Source organism: Sinocyclocheilus rhinocerous, unplaced genomic scaffold (assembly GCF_001515625.1).
Source record: "Sinocyclocheilus rhinocerous isolate Xijiao unplaced genomic scaffold, SAMN03320098_v1.1 scaffold3161, whole genome shotgun sequence".
Lineage (NCBI taxonomy): Eukaryota > Metazoa > Chordata > Actinopteri > Cypriniformes > Cyprinidae > Sinocyclocheilus > Sinocyclocheilus rhinocerous.
Window position 1 is genome coordinate 269,036 of NW_015649638.1, and position 21,010 is coordinate 290,045.

A 21,010-nucleotide genomic window follows, 5' to 3' on the forward strand; every position below is an offset into this window, starting at 1 on the left:
GATAATGAAGGCTACATGATTCTGTGAACCTTCGATGCAGCAGGTTTTTTTCTGAACTCTTCCCCAGATGTGTGATGCAATCCTGTCTCTGAGCTCTACAGGCAGTTCTTTTGACCTCAGGGCTTGGTTTTTGCTCTGATATGCATTTTCAGCTGTTAGACCTTTTATTAAGACGTGTGTGCCTTTCCAAATCATCCCCATGCAATTGAATTTGCCACAGGTTAACTTCACTCGAAGTGTAGTATCATCTACAAGCAATATGAATGCTCCTAAGCTACATTTCAACTTCCAAATAAGGGTATGAATACTTATGCAATGGAATCATTTAAGTTTTTTATTTTTAATACATTTGCAAAGATGTTAAAAACCTGTTTTTTTGCTTTGCCATTATGGTTTGTGGAGTGTAGAATAATTTGGAGAAAAAAGTCATTTAAAGCAATTTAACATAAGGCAGGAACAACAAAACGTGAAAAAAATGAAGGGGTATGAATACTTTCGCAAGGCACTGTAGCTAGTTTTAGCTTCAGGTTTGCTGCCCTCAAATGCTGGAAAACCTCTCTCAAGTGCTGTATGTGCTCACTGAAACTCTTGCTATAGACAATTATATCGTCTAAATATACAATACATGTTTTCCAGGACAGGCCACGCAGCACTAACTGCATCAAGTGTTGAAAAGTGGGTGGAGCATTGGCAAGGCCCATCGGCATCACTGTAAACTGATACAAAGAACGACCCGTGGTGAAAGCTGTTTTTGGTTTATCTGCCTCATGAAGTTGCACTTGCCAATATCCGGATGAAAGATCCATAGTACTGAATATAGATGAACCTCTTAGTGCATCAAAGGTGTCATCTGTTCTAGGCAATGGATGGGCATCCTTAATGGTGACAGAATTAAGGCCCCTATAATCTACGCAAAAACGGCAGGTGGCATCTTTTTTCCGCACCATAACGATAGGCGCAGCCCAAGGGCTATGACTGGCTTCCACAATGCCTTTTGCCACCATGTCGTCCACATGTGACTGAATCACCTCCTGCATCTGAGGCGAAGTGCGATAAGCACGTTTCTGTATGGGAATTGCATTGTTAGTATTGATTTTGTGTGTGACTATGTTTATAGTAAGAATTGGTCCCTAAACTAAAGTGTTACCAAAAAAAAAACTCTTTTTAAAGTATTTTACGTCAGACTTTTTTGTTGTTGTTCTGACTTTGTTCTTTTTTTATTTTTATGTTGGAGTGAAATATGACCCAGTTTTCACGAGGTTTTGTGAAATTACCTTTTTTTTAATATATTTCACAAATATTGCACTTAGAACAACATGTTCCTCAGTGATTAATATTAGAAAGAAAACTTAAATCACAGTTGTTTTTTTTCTGGTCAGGTTGTCAGAAGAGTCTGTGGTGGAGGATCTTTCTCGACTACAAAGCAGAGTCGCTGAACTCCGAGTTAGAGCTCAGGCTGATGCTGAAATCGAGCAGCAGACCAGAACATTTCTAGAGGTTCGTTCCCATCGATGTCGAGATCATATTCACAGATGTGCATGTGTCTATTCAGCTTGCAATTTCATCTTTTCTTCGTTCAGGTTGCGGAAGTGAGGCTGCAGGAATCTCAGGACGAGCTGGAAAGCTTACAGAAGTCCAGTAAGGCCCTTGTGGATTTCTTCTGTGAAGATGACAAGTCCTTCAAACTGGAGGAGGCCTGTCATATCTTCCACTGCTTCTGCCATCGCTTCCAAAGAGCCGTGCAGGTGAGCAGCCTTGTGTTGAATCATGTTGACTGGACTGTGTCTTTAAATTACAACAACCAAATAAAGTTTAAAATGTCCAGTACTTGCCTGAAGCTAGCTGATGTTTAAGACACACAAAGTTTAACTTGATAATTTTTCATGTCGGTGTGACTCATAGCAACATAAACAGCACTTAAGTGATGTTTAATTGGTTTGGTAATGTTATTATATAATGTAAATATTAGTGCTGTCAAACGATTAATCGCATCCAAAATAGAAGTTTTTGTTTACATAATGTGTGTGTACTGTGTATATTATGTATATATAAACACACACATATACAGTAAATATTTTGAAAATATATCGAAAATAAATATATTTGAAAATAAATATTTAATATAAAAACATAACACATTTTTCTTAACACATGCATGTGTGTGTATTTATATATACATAATGTGTGTGTACTGTGTATATTTATTATGTAAACAAAAACTTTTATTTTTGATGCGATTTAATCATTTGACAGCACTAATAAATATTCTCTACTAAAAAAAAAAAAGGGAAAAAATAGATTTCATTTGATTTTTGAATCCCAATAATATTGAAAGTTGTTTTTTTCCAATCGGAAGAACCATGGTTTCAAACAAACAGTCATTCAAGCATTAAACTTTTTTTTAAATGTAAAATATATAGTAAAATGCTATTTACAGATTATGCCAATAAAAAGCATGTAAATAGGCAAAAATAAAGGGATTTTTCATGTAATAAATGTAGACATTTCTGTTAATATCCAAATAACTGCATGTGGTAATGTATACTGTATTTACTTGAATGCATTTTTCTTAATAAATGGAAAATGTCCGGTGGCTTCTATGAAGATTTTAACTGATGACATAAATCTGTGACCCATCAGTTTATTTGAAGTGGTCGGTTTAAACTGATTTATGGAAATAAAGTTCAGAATCTCAAACATGATTCGTTCCTATTTGCTTCCTAACAGGAGAACACAGAGCGGGAAGTACAAGAGCAGCGGCGTTTGGCGCGCGAGCGTGAGAATGTGGAAAAGCGTCGATCTCTGGCTCTGTGCACCGGACTGGAAGCGGAGCAGGAGTCTTCTGAGCTGGAGCATGCGCTGCAGAGGAGCTTGAGTTACACGGGGAGCCGCCGCAGCCTGCGCAGGCTCTCGCAGTACTTCCTCCGCTCCGGCGAGAGAAACGTGAAATCTCACAACACACAGCACTCAGACCTACAGGCTCTCGATCCTGAAGGATTCAGCAGAGACTCGGAGCTTAGACATTTGCTGCTGAGGAATGATGCCGACGCTGAGGAGACTAAAGGGATGAATAAAGTCAAACAAGCTCAGCGTTTAAGCACAGGTTCAACATGTGACCTGCAGCGAGATGCAGTGGCTTCCCCGAATGCTACGAGAAGCCGTTCTAGGCTGAATACGAGAACAGTCCCCAGTGAGACCGCTTTTGTTGCTTTGGGAAAAACAAGTATCAAGTCACATCAGCAGGGGGCAGTGAATGTCTTGCCGCTCACAGGACTATCCCCTGACAACGTTCTGAAAGTTGAGAAACCGGTTCAAGACGCCTCTGAAAGGCTGACGCAGATAGAAACCGATACCTTGAAGGATGCTAAGACTAAAGAGTGTGTAAATGGCAAATCTCAAAAGGGAGTAACACCACAGAGAGAGACGTGGTCAAGTGCATCTTCTCCTCCTGAAGATCTAGCCCAGGAGCCCTGTAGCCCAGAACGAGAGCGCGTTTGCCCGGCGATTGGAGAGATGCTGGAGTGCCGCACCCTAGTGAGGGCCCTACGCTCCTACGAGAGCCTTTCTCCGACAGTGACGCGGCCGACCACCAATCACTGCTCCAAATGGAAGAAAGAGCAGGAAGCCGAGGAGCGAGACGGCACAAGCTCACCGCATGCCAAGGGTGATTCCCGTCTGGTAAAGACGCCGACTCGAGGGCCAACCAAAAGACTGCTGGTACAGCGAGGAGGGCCCTCCAACAGCAGCGGGATCCCTAGAGTGCGCACAAAGGCAGAACCGACTCCTGCGGACGGTTTGTCTGCTTGTCAGGTGTCACGGCCTTCCCCTACACGCCCCTCGTCCATTCACACATCGCTAACGGCGCGCTTCGCTGGCGTTCAAAATGAACTCAAACGCAACAGCAATGCACGCCAGAGGGTAAACGCCCCGTCCGATACGGGGAAACACAAAGGTAACACTCCTGAGAAGCTGACCCAGGATAAGGACAAGTGTCAGGAGCCGTTTGTAAGGGGTTCGCCGCTTCGCGTTTCCAAACGCCTAGCGCCCAACTCTGAATCCCAGTCTCCCCAGAGCATACACTCTCCCAGCGCTGCTACGACTGCAAAGACAATCCGCACGGCCATCATAAGCGCAGCCAAAGCCAAGACAACCAAGACTCCTGGCACCAGAATTCCCAAAACGGCTGCCCAGCCCATGTGGAGATGATATCTGGTTTCTTGAACTCTGAGTGGCAGTGGGTTGATGTTATCTATGCATGTCGTAACGTGCGTAAGGAACTAAATTGATATGATTTTCACTGGTGGGTGTCAAGGTTTTTGTGTGAACGGTCAACTCAAACTGCAGAACGCCAGTAAATACAGGAGCCATTCATTGGGCACTGTAATGCATCCGAGCAGAGTGACTGCTACTTTCTGAGCTCTCCGCTGATTATTCAGGTCACGGCGAATTTCGCCTCTTATTTCAGGACTTTGATGGAAACTGTCAGGAGAGTCTCATCCAGCACTGTCTTTAGCTCTACCTCTGAACACTCGAGTGCTCTGTGCAGGTTACAGCGCACATCGGAAGGATTCCTGCCTGAACCTTCTTTCAGTATGTGTTTAGTTTGTGATGTTAGAATGGAGCTGCCACAGTCAAACAGACCACAGTTAATGACTGAAGTGAACGCTCATGTGGGATATTGATTTTAACTTGCCCTTTGATTCAGGTCAAATTGACTGTTACTTGAGTTACAGGTACAAAATAATGACGCAAAACTTCAGTTAAAATCATGCATGTAATAATTCAAGATCCCAAAGCAAATGTGTCGAAGTAAATAGTGTGTGAGGTGTGTGTCCATTTGTACATGTTGGGTTCCTTCAACTCTGATGCACTTTACAGATGAAAGAGAGATTTAATGCTGGCAGAAACCGTCTTTGTGGTATTCTGCTGTACTTGTGTGTTTTGTTTATATGGAATGTTAAATTAACAATCAAAAACACAGCTGCCATTTGTAATGTTTGTATTTGCAAATAATGAGTATTTGAAATAAAAATGACTTTACTGTTATTCTTTCTGCAAGTAAATGTTATTTAACATTAAATTAATGCTGGTTAGTATAACAAAGGTTACAGCAGCAATCACATAAGGATAGATTTGGGGGAAAAAATTAAAGTATTATTGATCTTTACCCTTCATATCCCAGTCAACGAGCTTCTTCAAAAGCTGATGTTTAAGTAAGGATGAGGACTTTAAAGGTTGCACTAAGTGATTATGGATGAAGCATTTTAGCTGAACATTGTTCATTATCAGTGCTATTGTAGAAATACCCCACTGGCAAGTGGTAAGTGTGTGTCACCCATCATTAACCTCATTAACTCCAGTGACTGAAATTGTCCAGTGATACAGAAGTGAGTTGTACAGCTGGTCATGTGATCTCCAAATCATGAGGCACCCTTGAATGTGTCCAAAACCTGAAAAATGCTACCTTCACGCATAATATACAGAGGTAGGAAGGTAACAACACCCATGCAATATTTGTGTTACATCCGACATCTAAAAATATGCCTCTTGTCTGGACAGATTTTCATCCTTAGGTGTTCAGCACATCTCTTAAGTACAGCAAACAGCTGAGCCTTCATCTTATGTGAGTGAACATTTTAAACCGATTTGTCTAAACTAAAGCATCATTAATCTCTTTAGTTGTAAAATGAACACAGGTGGAGCCAATGCAATTTAAGCAACTAAGCATCTAAACATGATAAGAGATGAGGTCATGAAGCAGGAGAACGCATTTGGGAAGAAAGGACATATACAATCAAATGTGGTGGTGGTGGTAATCAGTGTTGGGTAAAGCTGATTTTAAAGTAATGCATTGCGATGTTGCATTACTCTATAAAAAAAAAACAAGTAACGGAGTTAGTTACTTTCTTATGGAAAGTAATGCATTACATTACTTTTGTGTTACTTTTTGATACCTGCGCTTGGCTTGCTTATTTTTCATAACAAAAAAACAAAAGTGCTTTACTTATTTGAAAAATTAACTCAGATATTTTATATCAAGATGGTACAAGATTATCCTATTTAAATCTAGTGAAAAATGAGATGGGTCAAAAGTGATCTAAAAGTAGTCCGATGTGTAATGTAATGGATTACATTACTAACTACAATTTTTGTCGTGTAATTTTAAATTAGGAAAGGATTTTAATTGGTAAGTAATCTACCCAGCACTGCTGGTAATAGGGCAGCTACATTTTAGGTTCTTTTGGATAGCCTTTATTGTTCTCACTCGATCAATGACTTATGCCAAAATGAACCGGGTGTTTCTCTCTCTTCTGAGAGCCCAGCGGTAGTCAGCTGTGCAGGCCAGTCCATGCCTGAGCTAGTGTTACTCTGCTGGAAGAGAAAGGTGCTGGCGTGTGTGCTCCTGCAGGTTTGGCTGTTTTAGTGACTCCTGCTGTGTAGCACAGGTCAAGCCGTGCCTTCTGAGAGTGGTCTGTGCTCACACAATGAGGCAGACCTAGTCTGGGGGCGAACACGCAAATCAAACATGATTCCTGTAGTCACAGGCTTGAGCCAGAGTTTCTAACTAGGACTGTTGTTACAGGTCACACAAGACCCCCAAATACCGAGATCCCAGTGGCCTGTTGAGAGGCGAGTATTTTAGTTTAGTGTTTTTTTTCCCCCCCATCACAGTTGTTGATTATTCCTTTGAAATACGATTATCATAGTTTACCTTAAATGACGTTTATGCCATGTTCGAAGCAACTGCATTCCATATTTCTATGAAAATTAACAAGCTGCAAACACTAACCAATTTTTTTCTATAGTATTAAGCCTCAAATGTCAGTTATACAATGGTTTCTTTAAAAAATAAAATGATAATTAAAAAGTAGGTTGTGTGCCATTTTATGTTGGTTGTAGTGATGGGAAGTTCGGTTCTTTTCCGCGAACCGGTTCTTTATCTGGAAGGGTCATCAAGATTCAAGATCATCCTGCTGTTGGTAAGCTTTTACTTCAGTATTGTGACCCAAGTTGATACCATCATAGCAGAACTGTTTCTCTGTGATGTCTTTTAAGCTTGGAATATCATATGCAGGGTTGGCACTGATTTCTGTTGAGACGATCTACAAAAATCTGACAAAGAAGCCTGCTACATCTTTATTTACTGTTGAAAGTCATAATTTGTGTTTGACACCTGTTTCTTCTGTTGTAGGAAGGATGTGTGAAGGTCTACGGAAAGTTCTCCTGCCTACTTTTTTATTTTTTTGTATTTTGTGTCGGCGTTTTATCATCCGGTAAGTTTGCAGATAGTTGATGTTTACACTAGTGTTTTTTTTTTCTGCTCCTTACATTGTTTGATGCATATTCTGTAAATATCACCCAAGTTTTCTTCCAGTTTCGCCTCTTTTCAGCATTATCGAAACATTAATCTGAGCATGATGAATACCTTCTGCTTAATGCTTTTCGTGAGGGTTTATAGTGTCAGGGAAGCGAAAATGAAACTTTGAGATATGCATATGCAAATTAACCTACAGTCAAACGTATATTAGATAATATCATGCGCACGGAGGAATTTTAATAACTTTCTTCATTAAAACAGTCTTATAATGTAGCCGAATCCCTGTAGAAAGAGGAAGTGTAGCCCAGATTTGTATTTTCCTGTATTTCAGCATTCATTCAGTGATTTGTTCAGGCTCGTTTGGCTTCTGCTGCTTCCAGTATCTAAAGATTTTGGTGGTAGCTATTTTATATCTTGTGCAATTATGTGTCCATCTGCTAGTACTAGTAATTAGCTGTCAAAACCTGTGATGATGCATGTGATCAAAATGAGATGATCCCGTGGTCTAGATGTCAGCTCTCAAGTCAAACATGAACCATCAGGTGTTTTTGAAATACCAATAACAGTGCATTTATTTTCTGATAAGTCGTGATTAATTTTTTTGACAAGTGTGGCCCAAGTGTAGTAATTGGGTAGTTGACAAACACTAGGGATGCACGATATTGGATTTTTGCCGATATCCGATATGCCGATAATTTTCAACTCATTTTGGCCGATACCGATACCGATATATAATTATTTTTAATTTTGGTTAGTTTTTAACAAGAACTTATTTGTTAGAATTAAATAAACAATAATAAAGTTATTTTATAATGACAGTACATTGAAGATTTGAAAATAGCTATAAATAAACTATATATTAATCACTGCATTGTTTTTGTTTTTTTTCAGAAAGATGCAGTGGTAACCTTACCATTTTATTTTATGATTTAACATTTGTAGATGGTCTAAAGCAAAAGAGTTCTGAAGAGTAAAAATTCTGAAAATCTTTTAGAGCTCATAATTGGTTTAAAAAATCCAACATATTACACATTAATGAATAAATCAGTAGGCCTATATATAAAATTATTTAATTTAAGTGTCGTTTGTGTTTTTTTTTTTTTTCCATGTAAGCTATAGCTTCTGACCTTTAAATCAAAACATACTCATGATTTTACGGCATCAATTACTGCTTTATTTAATCAGAAACAGTCTAAATATTATTTGTGTATTTTGCTTTAATTTTATTAGAAGTAGGCCAACAGCGCCCCCTACGGAATTAAAAGTCCGTACTGAACGGGCTTTAGGACCCGGGAGAGGCTGCCGCTGCACGTGCTATTACTGTTTACTCTATCATACACTGTGTGCGTCATTCTGTACCTGCATTCTCAGATTAAATGCAGTGATCCAAAACAGTGAATATAATCATCATTCAGGCAAAACTTTGCTTCAAGAATGAGCCACACTGCTGATGTGATCTAATCGCTAGCACACCCTGAGCACATGCGAGTTAATGTATTCCTCTTATCGGCAAGACATATCAGCATAATTTTTCATATCGGGCCAATGCCGATATGTACATTTAAAGCCATTATCGGCCGATTCCTCATCATTCAGGCAAAACTTTGCTTCAAGAATGAGCCACACTGCTGATGTGATCTAATCGCTAGCACACCCTGAGCACATGCGAGTTAATGTATTCCTCTTATCGGCAAGACTTACCTGCATAATTTTTCATATCGGGCCGATGCCGATATTTACATTTAAAGCCATCATCGTCCGATTCCGATATTGGTCCGATAATATCGTGCATCCCTAACAAACACCACCTTTTTACAGTCAACATCAAGATTATAGCTGGAAAATATAAAGGACAGTTCATAATTTACGTGTTGTAACAGGTTAGCTTTTCTTTAAAGTTTTTCACGATTTCCCAATAACCTCTTTTATGTCTTTTATGTTTAATTAAATGGTTCTGCGATGTCATGGATTCATTTATTAAAAGCTTAGATATTCCATAAAATCAGATTAACTACATGCCTAATAATTATACATAAATGATATATTGTTTAAAATTGATCGTTAATCTATTAAATACATGAAAGGGTCAAAGACGAAAAAGGGTTTAAGCATAAACACAATAAGTGTAATACTGCTTTAAATTGTTAAATTTGTTGTTGTTTTTCCCCAAAAAATGTAAAAAGTTTTCTGTTTAATAACTTTCACACCCCAAATACTAATTAGTTGTAATTTTACATTTTTTAAATTTGCCACTATCCTAGCTTTTGCCCATTTGTCAGTAAGAATTTTTACTCATTTAAAACACAATCAAATTTATTATGCTCCCTTATTCTGACCTGTACATATTAAAATATATAAAAGAATAAGCATGTTGTTTGAATTTTTACATAAATATTGTGTTACACTGAATGACAATGTAACATAATTTCAACCAAATTTTAACATTTTATTCTCCAAAAACTTAAGCTTAAAAGTACTTTACTTTACTTTACTTTTAGTCATTTAGCAGACGCTTTTATCCAAAGCGACTTACAAATAAGAAAAATTAATTAAAACTAAAAGCTAAAACTCTATAAATACTATATAAACAGAAGTGAAACAAGTAGTAGGAAATTAGTAATAAATTAGGAAAGTAGACATTTTACTTGCATTTAATGTGCTTTCTATGGACATAAAATCACTTTTGTAAATTTCTTTTGATGCAAACGTCTTTGACCCGAAAATAAATTGTTAAAAATATTGATGTAGTTTGACATTGCCCATGTAACTCCGTGATTTTACAGTCACAGGTGACATTATGAAACCTAAAAAAGCCCTCAGAGAGGAACACGCACTCATGCTCACACGCTTACTGACTCAAAGCAGAAGAGGAAGTGCTATATCTGTTCACATAAGAATTGTCCAAGTGTGTCCACATTTCAGAGCCCATTCTTGCTGTTTGATTGTGTGTGTTTCAGGTCATGGGCTCTCTGTTCCGCAGTGAAGAGGTCTGTCTGGTTCAGATCTTCCTCCAGTCGGGATCGGCTTACAACTGTGTCAGTGAACTGGGAGAGCTGGGAATAGTGGAGTTCAGAGATGTGAGAGAATTAATACTTGAGAAACCCTTTTTTTTGTTGTTTACGTGTTTTATGCAAGTGTCTTTACCTTACATTGACTTGCCGATGGCACAAAGAAGATAATGACGCGTCTTTGTTTGAAATCCTAATCTCAGCTGAATCCAAATGTGAACGCGTTCCAGAGGAAGTTTGTGAACGAGGTGAGGAGATGTGAGGAACTGGAGAAAAACTTTGGTGAGTCTGTCACCCCTCAACTCCCATGATCCCTGCATTATTTCACACATGTTCCTAGTGCTATTGTGCATCAGTACACACATTATTCCAAAGAGAACCGTGTTTGTCTTCGGAAAACATTCATTTAAATGTAACATCTTCCTGCTTTGGAGCGGTTTGTTATCAGCTGATGGCATTTAGGCCATGCACGTCTTTAAAATGTTAAACAATAGCCGAATATCTGTGTAGTTTGCTGCAATCAAAGCAATCTAAAAATTGTATGAGTAGGTAATGCAGTAATTTGCTGCTGATTAATGTTAGTGCAAAAAAAAAAAATCACAACAATAATAGCAAAAATTATAAATATGGGGAAGAAGCCTTATGTCAAGATTAGTGCTGGGATATTTAAAAAAAAAAAATTAATAAAAAAATGTATAATTGCTTTAAATTATAATAGTTCACAATATTACTGTTTTTACTGTATTTCTGAGCAAATAAATGCAGCCTTGGTGAGAATAAGAGGCTTATTATGATGAAAATGTGAAAAAAATTAAAATTTACTACAAGTTATAGTATTTTTTTTCTTCAGTAGAACAGTAAAGTAGATTTTTTTTTCTAAAACTGTGGTCCTTGGTCATAAAATGCAAGTCAGCGGCTACAGGTTTTTGAGAATAAAAAAGCATTTCACTGAACACCAAATTAATGCACATGGCTCCTGACAATATAGTGAGGTTTTATGGAGTGAAACGATCGGTCTGTGCAGGAAACTGAACACTATTTATAGCATAATTACTCTTATCCACCTTTTTCTTGTCGTAAAAATGGCCATTTGTAAATTCTATGGGTCTGGCTTCCGGTCTCATCTGCGTCCACTCTGTCCAGCTATTTTTAGCTGAACAAAACAGTTCGTTTTGCTGCTTGATATTGAAAGTTGGTGTGTCTTATCATATTATTTGAATGTATTATCTTAATTATGAACACACTGGTTTGTAGTGCAAACAGTTTTACCTTTTACTGCACGTTGTTATTCTCCTCGTTATAGCGGCTAATGAACCGGAAGTCTCACCCATAGGCTTACCTCCGCGTTGAAGAAAAAGGTGGATAAAACGTATAGTTCCGGTCCTTGATTCTGATTGGCTGAGCCACGTTCAAAGCTGTTGTAAATTACTCTACAAACATACACCTTTGTTTACTTCTGTGTGTTGCTCGGCAACCACTTTGTTGGAACCACAACTGTTTCTGAGGAACTACATTGTTTGGTGGAAGAATACTGTTTTTATTTATATCATTACACTATATTTGCTCTGTTTTATGCTCTGTAACCGTTTTATAAAAGCAATAAGCCCCGTGAAGCTGTGGTTTACAGTGAATTTATAACAGTTAAGGGGCGATCGCCCCTTAACTTTTATAAATTCACTGTAAACCACAGCTTCACGGGGCTTATTGCTTTAGTAATCTGGAGCCTCAGGCAACGGGGAAATCCTGATTCTTTTGGACAGTTTGTTTACATAATCATGCTATGACATCACGCATACACAATCACATTATTAAAGCACCCGTTAATGATGGATGTTTTACATGTCTAAAGCATATAAAGTGAATAAACTTGTCTTCATTAGCTCACCTTTTTACATAAACAATGCCATTTTATGTTGACTCGAAGGTTTTTAAACAGTCGGTTTCTTGGTTCCAGTGTTTTTGGACCAGGAGATTGTCCGCAGTCTCTCTCAGAAACTGCAGCCCCCCATCCCGACCCCCCCGGCCCCTCAGCCCAGAGAACTCCTCACCATTGAGGAGGAGAGTGAGCGCTTGGCCCGAGAGCTCAGGGAGGTTTGTCACTTTGTGTGTTGTTTCCATGCAAATGTGTTTTATGTCTGCTTGTTGTTAAAAAAAACATGAGATCAAAACTGATCCTATTTGCTTTCTTGTTCTTAATTTGCTTTCTTACTTTCTTCTAACTACACGCGATGCAACAAGATTCCAGCGACAAACAATGTGTCTGTCCACACACCGGACGCGACCGAATCAATCAAATATCACAGCCAATCAGAAGCGCGTGTGGGCGGGCTCTCTCTGGAAGTGCACTGCACTCGCTACAAAATGTTTACGTTTATAATCTAATTCATAACCTTTTTAACATTATTAAACGTACATACTGAGTGACTGATAGCATCTTTGTTATGCAATACGCTTGTTTGCTTTGATTTGTTTTCGAGATCTGAGGTAAGCTATATGTCACGCAATATGATATTCAAACTCGCACTAGACACTTTTAACATTGAATAAAGCACATAATAAGTACCTGAGATATTCCTGAGTCATAGTTTGTATGTTGCAGAAATAGAAACCGTGACTAAGATAGAAATTTTGCGTGTCGCTGTCACGGCTGGTTAGGACAAAAACTCAGATTAACATGGAGAAGATACGTTTTATCGCGTGTCGCGATTAGTTAGGACACTGTGTTAAAGGGATAGTTCATCCAAAAATTGAAAATCTTGTTATTTGTGACCCTAGACCACAAAACCAGTCTTAAGTGTCAATTTTTAAAAATTGACTGAATAAATAAACTTTCCATTGATGTATGGTTTGTTATGATAGGACAATATTTGGCCGAGATACAACTATTTGTAAATCTGGAATCTGAGGGTGCAAAAAAATCAAAATATTGAGAAAATCGCCTTTAAAGTTGTCCAAATGAAGTTCTTAGCAATGCATATTACTAATCAAAAATTAAGTTTTGATATATTTACAGTAGGAAATTTGCTAAATATCTTCATGGAACATGATCTTTACTTAATATCCTAATGATTTTTGGCATAAAAGAAAAATCATTTTGACCCATACAAGGTATTTTTGGCTATTGCTACAAATATACCCCAGCGACTTAAGACTGCTTTTGTGCCCCAGGCTCACATTTAAGTTAAATCTCGTAAGTAAAACCTAAAATGTTGCTACCGTATTTTTTACGGTATAATTCTGGCAACCACAGCTGCCAGTTTTTTACCGTAAACGATGTTTTACATGTCTAAAGCATATAAAGTGAATAAACTTGTCTTCATTAGCTCACCTTTTTACATAAACAATGCCATTTTATGTTGACTCGAAGGTTTTTAAACAGTCGGTTTCTTGGTTCCAGTGTTTTTGGACCAGGAGATTGTCCGCAGTCTCTCTCAGAAACTGCAGCCCCCCATCCCGACCCCCCCGGCCCCTCAGCCCAGAGAACTCCTCACCATTGAGGAGGAGAGTGAGCGCTTGGCCCGAGAGCTCAGGGAGGTTTGTCACTTTGTGTGTTGTTTCCATGCAAATGTGTTTTATGTCTGCTTGTTGTTAAAAAAAACATGAGATCAAAACTGATCCTATTTGCTTTCTTGTTCTTAATTTGCTTTCTTACTTTCTTCTAACTACACGCGATGCAACAAGATTCCAGCGACAAACAATGTGTCTGTCCACACACCGGACGCGACCGAATCAATCAAATATCACAGCCAATCAGAAGCGCGTGTGGGCGGGCTCTCTCTGGAAGTGCACTGCACTCGCTACAAAATGTTTACGTTTATAATCTAATTCATAACCTTTTTAACATTATTAAACGTACATACTGAGTGACTGATAGCATCTTTGTTATGCAATACGCTTGTTTGCTTTGATTTGTTTTCGAGATCTGAGGTAAGCTATATGTCACGCAATATGATATTCAAACTCGCACTAGACACTTTTAACATTGAATAAAGCACATAATAAGTACCTGAGATATTCCTGAGTCATAGTTTGTATGTTGCAGAAATAGAAACCGTGACTAAGATAGAAATTTTGCGTGTCGCTGTCACGGCTGGTTAGGACAAAAACTCAGATTAACATGGAGAAGATACGTTTTATCGCGTGTCGCGATTAGTTAGGACACTGTGTTAAAGGGATAGTTCATCCAAAAATTGAAAATCTTGTTATTTGTGACCCTAGACCACAAAACCAGTCTTAAGTGTCAATTTTTAAAAATTGACTGAATAAATAAACTTTCCATTGATGTATGGTTTGTTATGATAGGACAATATTTGGCCGAGATACAACTATTTGTAAATCTGGAATCTGAGGGTGCAAAAAAATCAAAATATTGAGAAAATCGCCTTTAAAGTTGTCCAAATGAAGTTCTTAGCAATGCATATTACTAATCAAAAATTAAGTTTTGATATATTTACAGTAGGAAATTTGCTAAATATCTTCATGGAACATGATCTTTACTTAATATCCTAATGGTTTTTGGCATAAAAGAAAAATCTATAACTTTGACCCACGCAGTGTATTTTTGGCTATTGCTACAAATATACCTGTGCTACTTAAGACTGGTTTTGTGGCCCAGGGTCACATTTATGTTGCTCCAAACCTGTATAAAGTTCTTTCGTCTGCTGAACACAGAAGAACATATTTTGAATAATGTAAGCAGTCAAACAGTTGTTGGTCCCCATTGACTTCCATAGTATGGCAAAAAAAAATAATACTGTGGACATCAGTGGGGATCAGAAACTGTTTGGTTACCTTCTTCAAAATAATTTAATTTCTGTTTAATGTAAGAAAGAAACTCATAAAGTTTTGGAACAACTTGAGGTTGAGTAAATGATGGCAGAGTTTTTATTTTGGGTGAAAATCCCTTTAACTGTAAATGTTTTTCAGTGCTTTCCTGTACCAGTGTCTAGTCACACTTCCATTGTCATTATTTCCCTGTTAATGCATAACATTAGTGTTGTTTCAAATTGTCTCTAATGCAGTCAGTTTGTGATTTTACACATGTGCAGGTGTCCAGGAACAGAGACAGTCTGCGGTCTCAGTATACTCAGCTGTGTCAGTACAGAGGGGTTTTAAAGCAGACTCATTCACTCACAGCCTCACAGGTAGGAACTGCACTTTACTGTCACAATACATCCACTTCCTTCTTTTCCACTTCAGCGTCAGTCAGTCTGGTTCATGTGTGCACGTGTTAATGCGTCATAGGCCCCGCTGGTGGCGTTCGAGCCGGTGGCTCTGGCAGAGAACCGGCAGGACGTCAGGCTGAGCTTTGTGGCCGGCGTGGTTCATCCGTGGAAAGTTCCCGCCTTCGAGAGGCTGCTGTGGCGGGCTTGTCGTGGTTACATCATTGTGGACTTTCATGAGATGGAAGAAAAGCTTGAACATCCTGATTCTGTGAGACCTAAATCATTAATAAGTATTATCAGGTTCTTGTATAACCAGATGATGATGTACATGTAAGAACCATTGCAATGTATAAGATTATAGTTTATTTTTATTTTTTATTAGATTGTAGAAACATATACAATCAAACCAAAAATTATTCAGACAGCAGATATAATTTTTGATATTTTATTTACTAGTGGGTGCAGGACACTATAGTTCATTTATGTAAGTGAGGATAGCAAAATAAAGTGAACTGTGACATATTATACCCAAAAATTCATCATACAGTGGACTACCAGTAAAATTGATAAAAATGAGGGACCAAAAATTATTCAGACACTTTGACCTGACCATGTTTTGCTTAAGTGTTTTTTTCTTTAATTGCTAATGTGACCTTTTTACACCACAGACTGAACAAAATTAAGCATTGCTTGGTAATTGGTTGACCTAATTATCTTGTCATATTTTATTACCATTTTCTAAACTATAGTGAATAAACTGTGATAATGTGAGAAATGCTGAAGGTGTCTGAATACATTTTGGTTTGACTGTACGTCTGTTTTTGTTTCGTTTTTTAAAGTTGGTGAGAGATTTTGGTTGTTTTTCCTCAGGGTGAGGAGGTGCAGTGGACCGTGTTTTTAATCTCGTTCTGGGGAGATCAGATCGGTCAGAAAGTGAAGAAGATCTGTGACTGGTAGGTGATCTGGATTTGGTGGTTTTGAAGGAAGACAGTCCTGAAAAACCTGGACATTTACCAAAGGATTTAAACAGTGTGATTTCTATCCTGAAAATCTAACGAATCCCAGAAAAGTCGTGGAAATGAATAAGTTCTTGAAAAGGTCATGGAAAAGTCAGTGCTGAAGTATTTCTTTGGCTACGCATTCTTGTTGATTTTCTTTCACAAACTGATCTTTATAAAATTATATTTAAAATTCATTATCCAGTAATCTGGAACTAGAAAGAAAACAATATTATAAACCTTGTGGGAACCTTGTCCTGATGTGTTGTGGAAATTATGAATATTTGATGAGTATTTTCCCCCTTTTTTAACCATCTGGCAGATCAGTCACATTTTAAGTGTTGATAAGGAGTGACGAAATTACTATTTTTTTTTTCTTTCAAATACATAAAGCTGCAGTCCGTAACTTTTTTTTGGTTAAAAATGATCCGAAATCGATATTTGAGCAAGTACATAACCAGCCAGTGTTCAAAACTATCGCCTTACTTTAGCCCGATTCACAACGGTTAGCTTATAATAATGTTTTCTAAATAATTCCGCAAGTAACTGCAATTCCAGGTTTTCAAACAGAGATAGCGACAAAGAGGCAAAACTTACGGACTTGCAGCTTTAAAATGAATTTTGAGTAAATATTGTCATTAATGCTTATGAGTTGCAATCTGGGGGATGGACTGGGGTTAAAATTTGGCCCTGGACAAATCTGGGCCACAAATTCCCCCTTGAATGTTTTGATGGGTCATAGGACCTTCAACTGGATTAAATAAATGAATACATGAAACAGGACAGAAACGAATACTGATAGATGTTACTGAATTCACAACAAATGCACCAAACTTAATGCATTGATTTTAGAGCTAGACTGCTGGAAAGTTACTGCTAATAAATTCTGTCATCATTTCCTCACCCTCATGTCGTTCCAAACGACTTTCTTCTGTTGAACACAAAAGAAGATTTTGCAGAATGTTACCGAACCATTTTGGTTACCTACTGTATAGACAAAAATGTATTGAATTTCTCAAATTATGTTCCACAGAAGAAAGAAATCCATACAGGTTTGGAATGACATGATGTTGAGTAAATGATGACATTTTTTTTTTCTTTCAAATACATAAAGCTGCAGTCCGTAACTTTTTTTTGGTTAAAAATGATCCGAAATCGATATTTGAGCAAGTACATAACCAGCCAGTGTTCAAAACTATCGCCTTACTTTAGCCCGATTCACAACGGTTAGCTTATAATAATGTTTTCTAATTTGAGTGGTACGCTCCACGAGAGGTTTTCGCGGGAAATTACGTCACGTCATTACGTCACATCTGTAAACATAAAGAAGTTGTCCCGGCTACTAAGCTATCGCATGTGAGGATCCTGCAGGTGGCAGATCGTTTATAGCCTTTTCTCACAGCAGCCGGAATAATTAAATGTATCTTTTTGATGACGGATTATGTGTTACACAAAAGAAGATTTTGTAGAATGTTACCGAACCATTTTGGTTACCTACTGTATAGACAAAAATGTATTGAATTTCTCAAATTATGTTCCACAGAAGAAAGAAATCCATACAGGTTTGGAATGACATGATGTTGAGTAAATGATGACCATTTTAATTTCTGGGTGAATCTTCCTTTAAGAACTTTATTATTTGTACATAATAAACACCTAGTTTATATAAGGCACTGATATTTATCTTTAATCAGGCCCTTATTGAATTAACATTTTACTTCAATTAAAATTCATTAGAACCTAACATCTAAAAAGAAAGAAGTTCTTGCTTAGAATCCAGAGTTTAGCAGACTAGCATTAGTAGGCTGGTGGTCACAATAAGTAAACCCATGGCCCTCATTACCATGGTTATATGGTTTTAAAAATAAATAATAATTAATAATAAACTATAAAATTTGTAGTAAAAAAAAAAACATGAAGAAACGATAAAACACCTATAAAATTTAAATATTCCCCAATATGTAATAACAGTAACATTTATAATAAATAAATTTCTGCCAACACATAGGCTATTTGTACAGTGTTAATAACGTCAAGTTAAATAAATATGGTGCTGAATTGACAAGCCTATTGGCGTTTTCCAATATACCTCAACTAGTGTCTATTGATGTTTTTGATATTTTTATATCATCATAAGCCACCAGATGTCACCAAAGTCACCACATTTTTAGGTTTTGGCTGTCTGAACTTACTGGAATTATGTTTTTATACTGAAGTAAAATAAATATTAAATATAACATAAAAATAAGCATATTTGACATAAAAATATGGTACTTTTAGAGTTAAAAAAATTGCATAAATTTATAGATTTTATTTTATCAAAGATATCACATTTATTAAAAAAAAAAAATGTTTGGGATCACACCTGAGACCTTCGTGCCCAAATTTGTCCACAAAGGACGGATTTAGGGCTGTCATACAAAGGATGCTTGAGGGTTAAAAAAAACTCATATTGATCAACCCATTGGTTCAGTTTCATACAAAATTTTCTGTTTAGAGGTAGTTAAGCATATGCTGGACTCTTGTATCATTCAAAAATGAATTTGTGAACAAGCGGAATGTACTACTTCCCTGTTTATTCGGTTTTCTGCTCTGTTCCACAAACACACAGCTTTCACACACAAACATTCCCCTACCCTGAGAGCCAGGCAGAACGAGAGGAGACTCTGAATGGACTCCGAGGAAGAATCGAGGACATCAAATCAGTAAGTGCAGTATTAATCACAGTCAACACATCTCTCGTTTTTTCACTTCCACTTTGTAAACATTTGGAACTCCCGATACATAGATCATGGGATGTTAATAACTGATGAGAAAAACAGAATAATGTACAGTTAGCAGTTAGAACACAAATAGTGAGTTGGTCTGTGTTGTTCATGATTCTGTTTTATTTCCCGACAGTTGCTCTGTAAGTTGTTTCGACCGAATCGATAGAACAAACAGCTGTCAAGCGTATTGCTGTTAGTTTCTGTAAACAAACAGCCATACAGTCTCAGAGCTTCCTCACCGTGTGTCTGTGCTCCTCCGTGGCTGTAGGTCATGGGTGAGACGGAGCAGTACATGCAGCAGCTGCTGGTGCGAGCGCTGGCCCGTCTGCCCGAGTGGATTGTGCAGGTTCAGAAGTGTAAGGCCGTGCAGACAGTGCTGAATCTCTGCAGCCCATCCGTCACTGATAAGTGCCTGATCGCAGAAGCCTGGTGCCCCGTGAGCCAGCTGCCTGCCCTGCAGAGCGCCCTGAGAGAGGGAGGGGTGAGCGTCCACTGTCACTACACATCTGTCGCTGTCAGGTCAAGCTCATTAAAGGGATAGTTCACCCAATAATGAAAATTCTGTCATTAATTACTCTCATTACCCTCATGTCGTTCCAAACCCGTGAGACCTTCGTTCATCTTCAGAACACAAATTAAGATATTTTTGATGAAATCCGAGAGCTCTCTGACCCTCCATAGACAGCAAGGATATTACCACGATCAACGCACAGAAACGTAGCAAGGACATTGGTAGAATTATCCATGTGACATCAGGGGTTCAACCGTAAATTTACGAAGCTACGAGAATACTACTTTTTGTGCGCAAAGTAAACAAAAATAACATCATTTATTCAGCAGTTCTTCTCCCCGAGTTACCGTCTTCCGCCATTTTGGAGAGTATCCACTGAACGTAATCGGTATAGTGAGCGTTGTTTACGTTCAGCATGCGCGCGCGCTTTCAACTGCACGTAAACAACGCTCTGTGTAAATGAGATGTTGCGTCTCTGTTTTCTTTAATTTGTGCATTGTTGGTAAATCACCCGCAGAAATTTCCATGCCCACCGGCGCTGTTTTGAATTGGAATCACACTAATTTGCCCTGTTTAGTAAATCTGGCCCATGATCTCATACAGAGCAATGTCATATGATTCGACTCCACAAATCATAATAATGAATGAATAATTCATGATAGTTGTTTAAAAATAAACAAAAAAAATGTCTAAAAACTTCACACATGCTGACTGAAGGAGAAAGCTACAGTAGAAACTCCATCCATCCTTTCACACCCTGGTCAGATGTTGTGTGGCACACACACACACACACACATACTCACTGCATTAGTGCCTCCAATTCACCTGCTGTATGCTGCATGTCTGGTTTGTGGGGAAACCAGACAGACTCCACACAGGAAAGCCTCTTATCTCTGAAACCTGTTTTTCTCTCTCAGAGGAAGAGCGGCAGTAGTGTGGACTCCTTCTACAACCGCTTGCCGGCAAACACGTCTCCCCCCACACTCTTCCCCACCAACGCCTTCACTGCAGGATTCCAGAACATAGTCGATGCCTATGGAGTGGCGAGCTACAGGGAGATGAACCCAGGTGACACACACTCACAACACACACCACTAGTTTAAAGGGGTCATCAGATGCCCATTTTCCACAAAGTGATATGATTCTTTAGCGTGTTAATAAAGTCTATAACATACTTTGGTTAAAATTTCTCAATGGTAATGTAAAACAACACCCTTTTTATCCTGTCAAAAACAGCTCTGT

At 38.1% G+C, this 21,010-nt stretch overlaps 2 protein-coding genes across 2 annotated transcripts in view; both read left to right on the forward strand.

Moving 5' to 3' along the window:
• Positions 1-5,046, forward strand: part of LOC107710947 (FH2 domain-containing protein 1-like) — an 18,009-nt gene extending 12,963 nt beyond the window's left edge. The window contains exons 10-12 of the mRNA XM_016515841.1: positions 1,380-1,497; positions 1,581-1,745; positions 2,728-5,046. Coding sequence (XP_016371327.1) covers positions 1,380-1,497; positions 1,581-1,745; positions 2,728-4,206 — 1,762 coding nt within the window. The 3' untranslated portion in view covers positions 4,207-5,046. The remainder of the gene's footprint in view (positions 1-1,379; positions 1,498-1,580; positions 1,746-2,727) is intronic.
• A 2,213-nt stretch (positions 5,047-7,259) lies between these two features.
• LOC107710948 (V-type proton ATPase 116 kDa subunit a-like) overlaps positions 7,260-21,010 on the forward strand; it is a 29,438-nt gene continuing 15,687 nt past the window's right edge. Inside the window, exons 1-10 of the mRNA XM_016515842.1 lie at positions 7,260-7,274; positions 10,276-10,395; positions 10,530-10,608; positions 12,281-12,417; positions 15,375-15,470; positions 15,571-15,759; positions 16,362-16,444; positions 19,101-19,194; positions 19,526-19,738; positions 20,686-20,836. Coding sequence (XP_016371328.1) covers positions 10,279-10,395; positions 10,530-10,608; positions 12,281-12,417; positions 15,375-15,470; positions 15,571-15,759; positions 16,362-16,444; positions 19,101-19,194; positions 19,526-19,738; positions 20,686-20,836 — 1,159 coding nt within the window. The 5' untranslated portion in view covers positions 7,260-7,274; positions 10,276-10,278. The remainder of the gene's footprint in view (positions 7,275-10,275; positions 10,396-10,529; positions 10,609-12,280; positions 12,418-15,374; positions 15,471-15,570; positions 15,760-16,361; positions 16,445-19,100; positions 19,195-19,525; positions 19,739-20,685; positions 20,837-21,010) is intronic.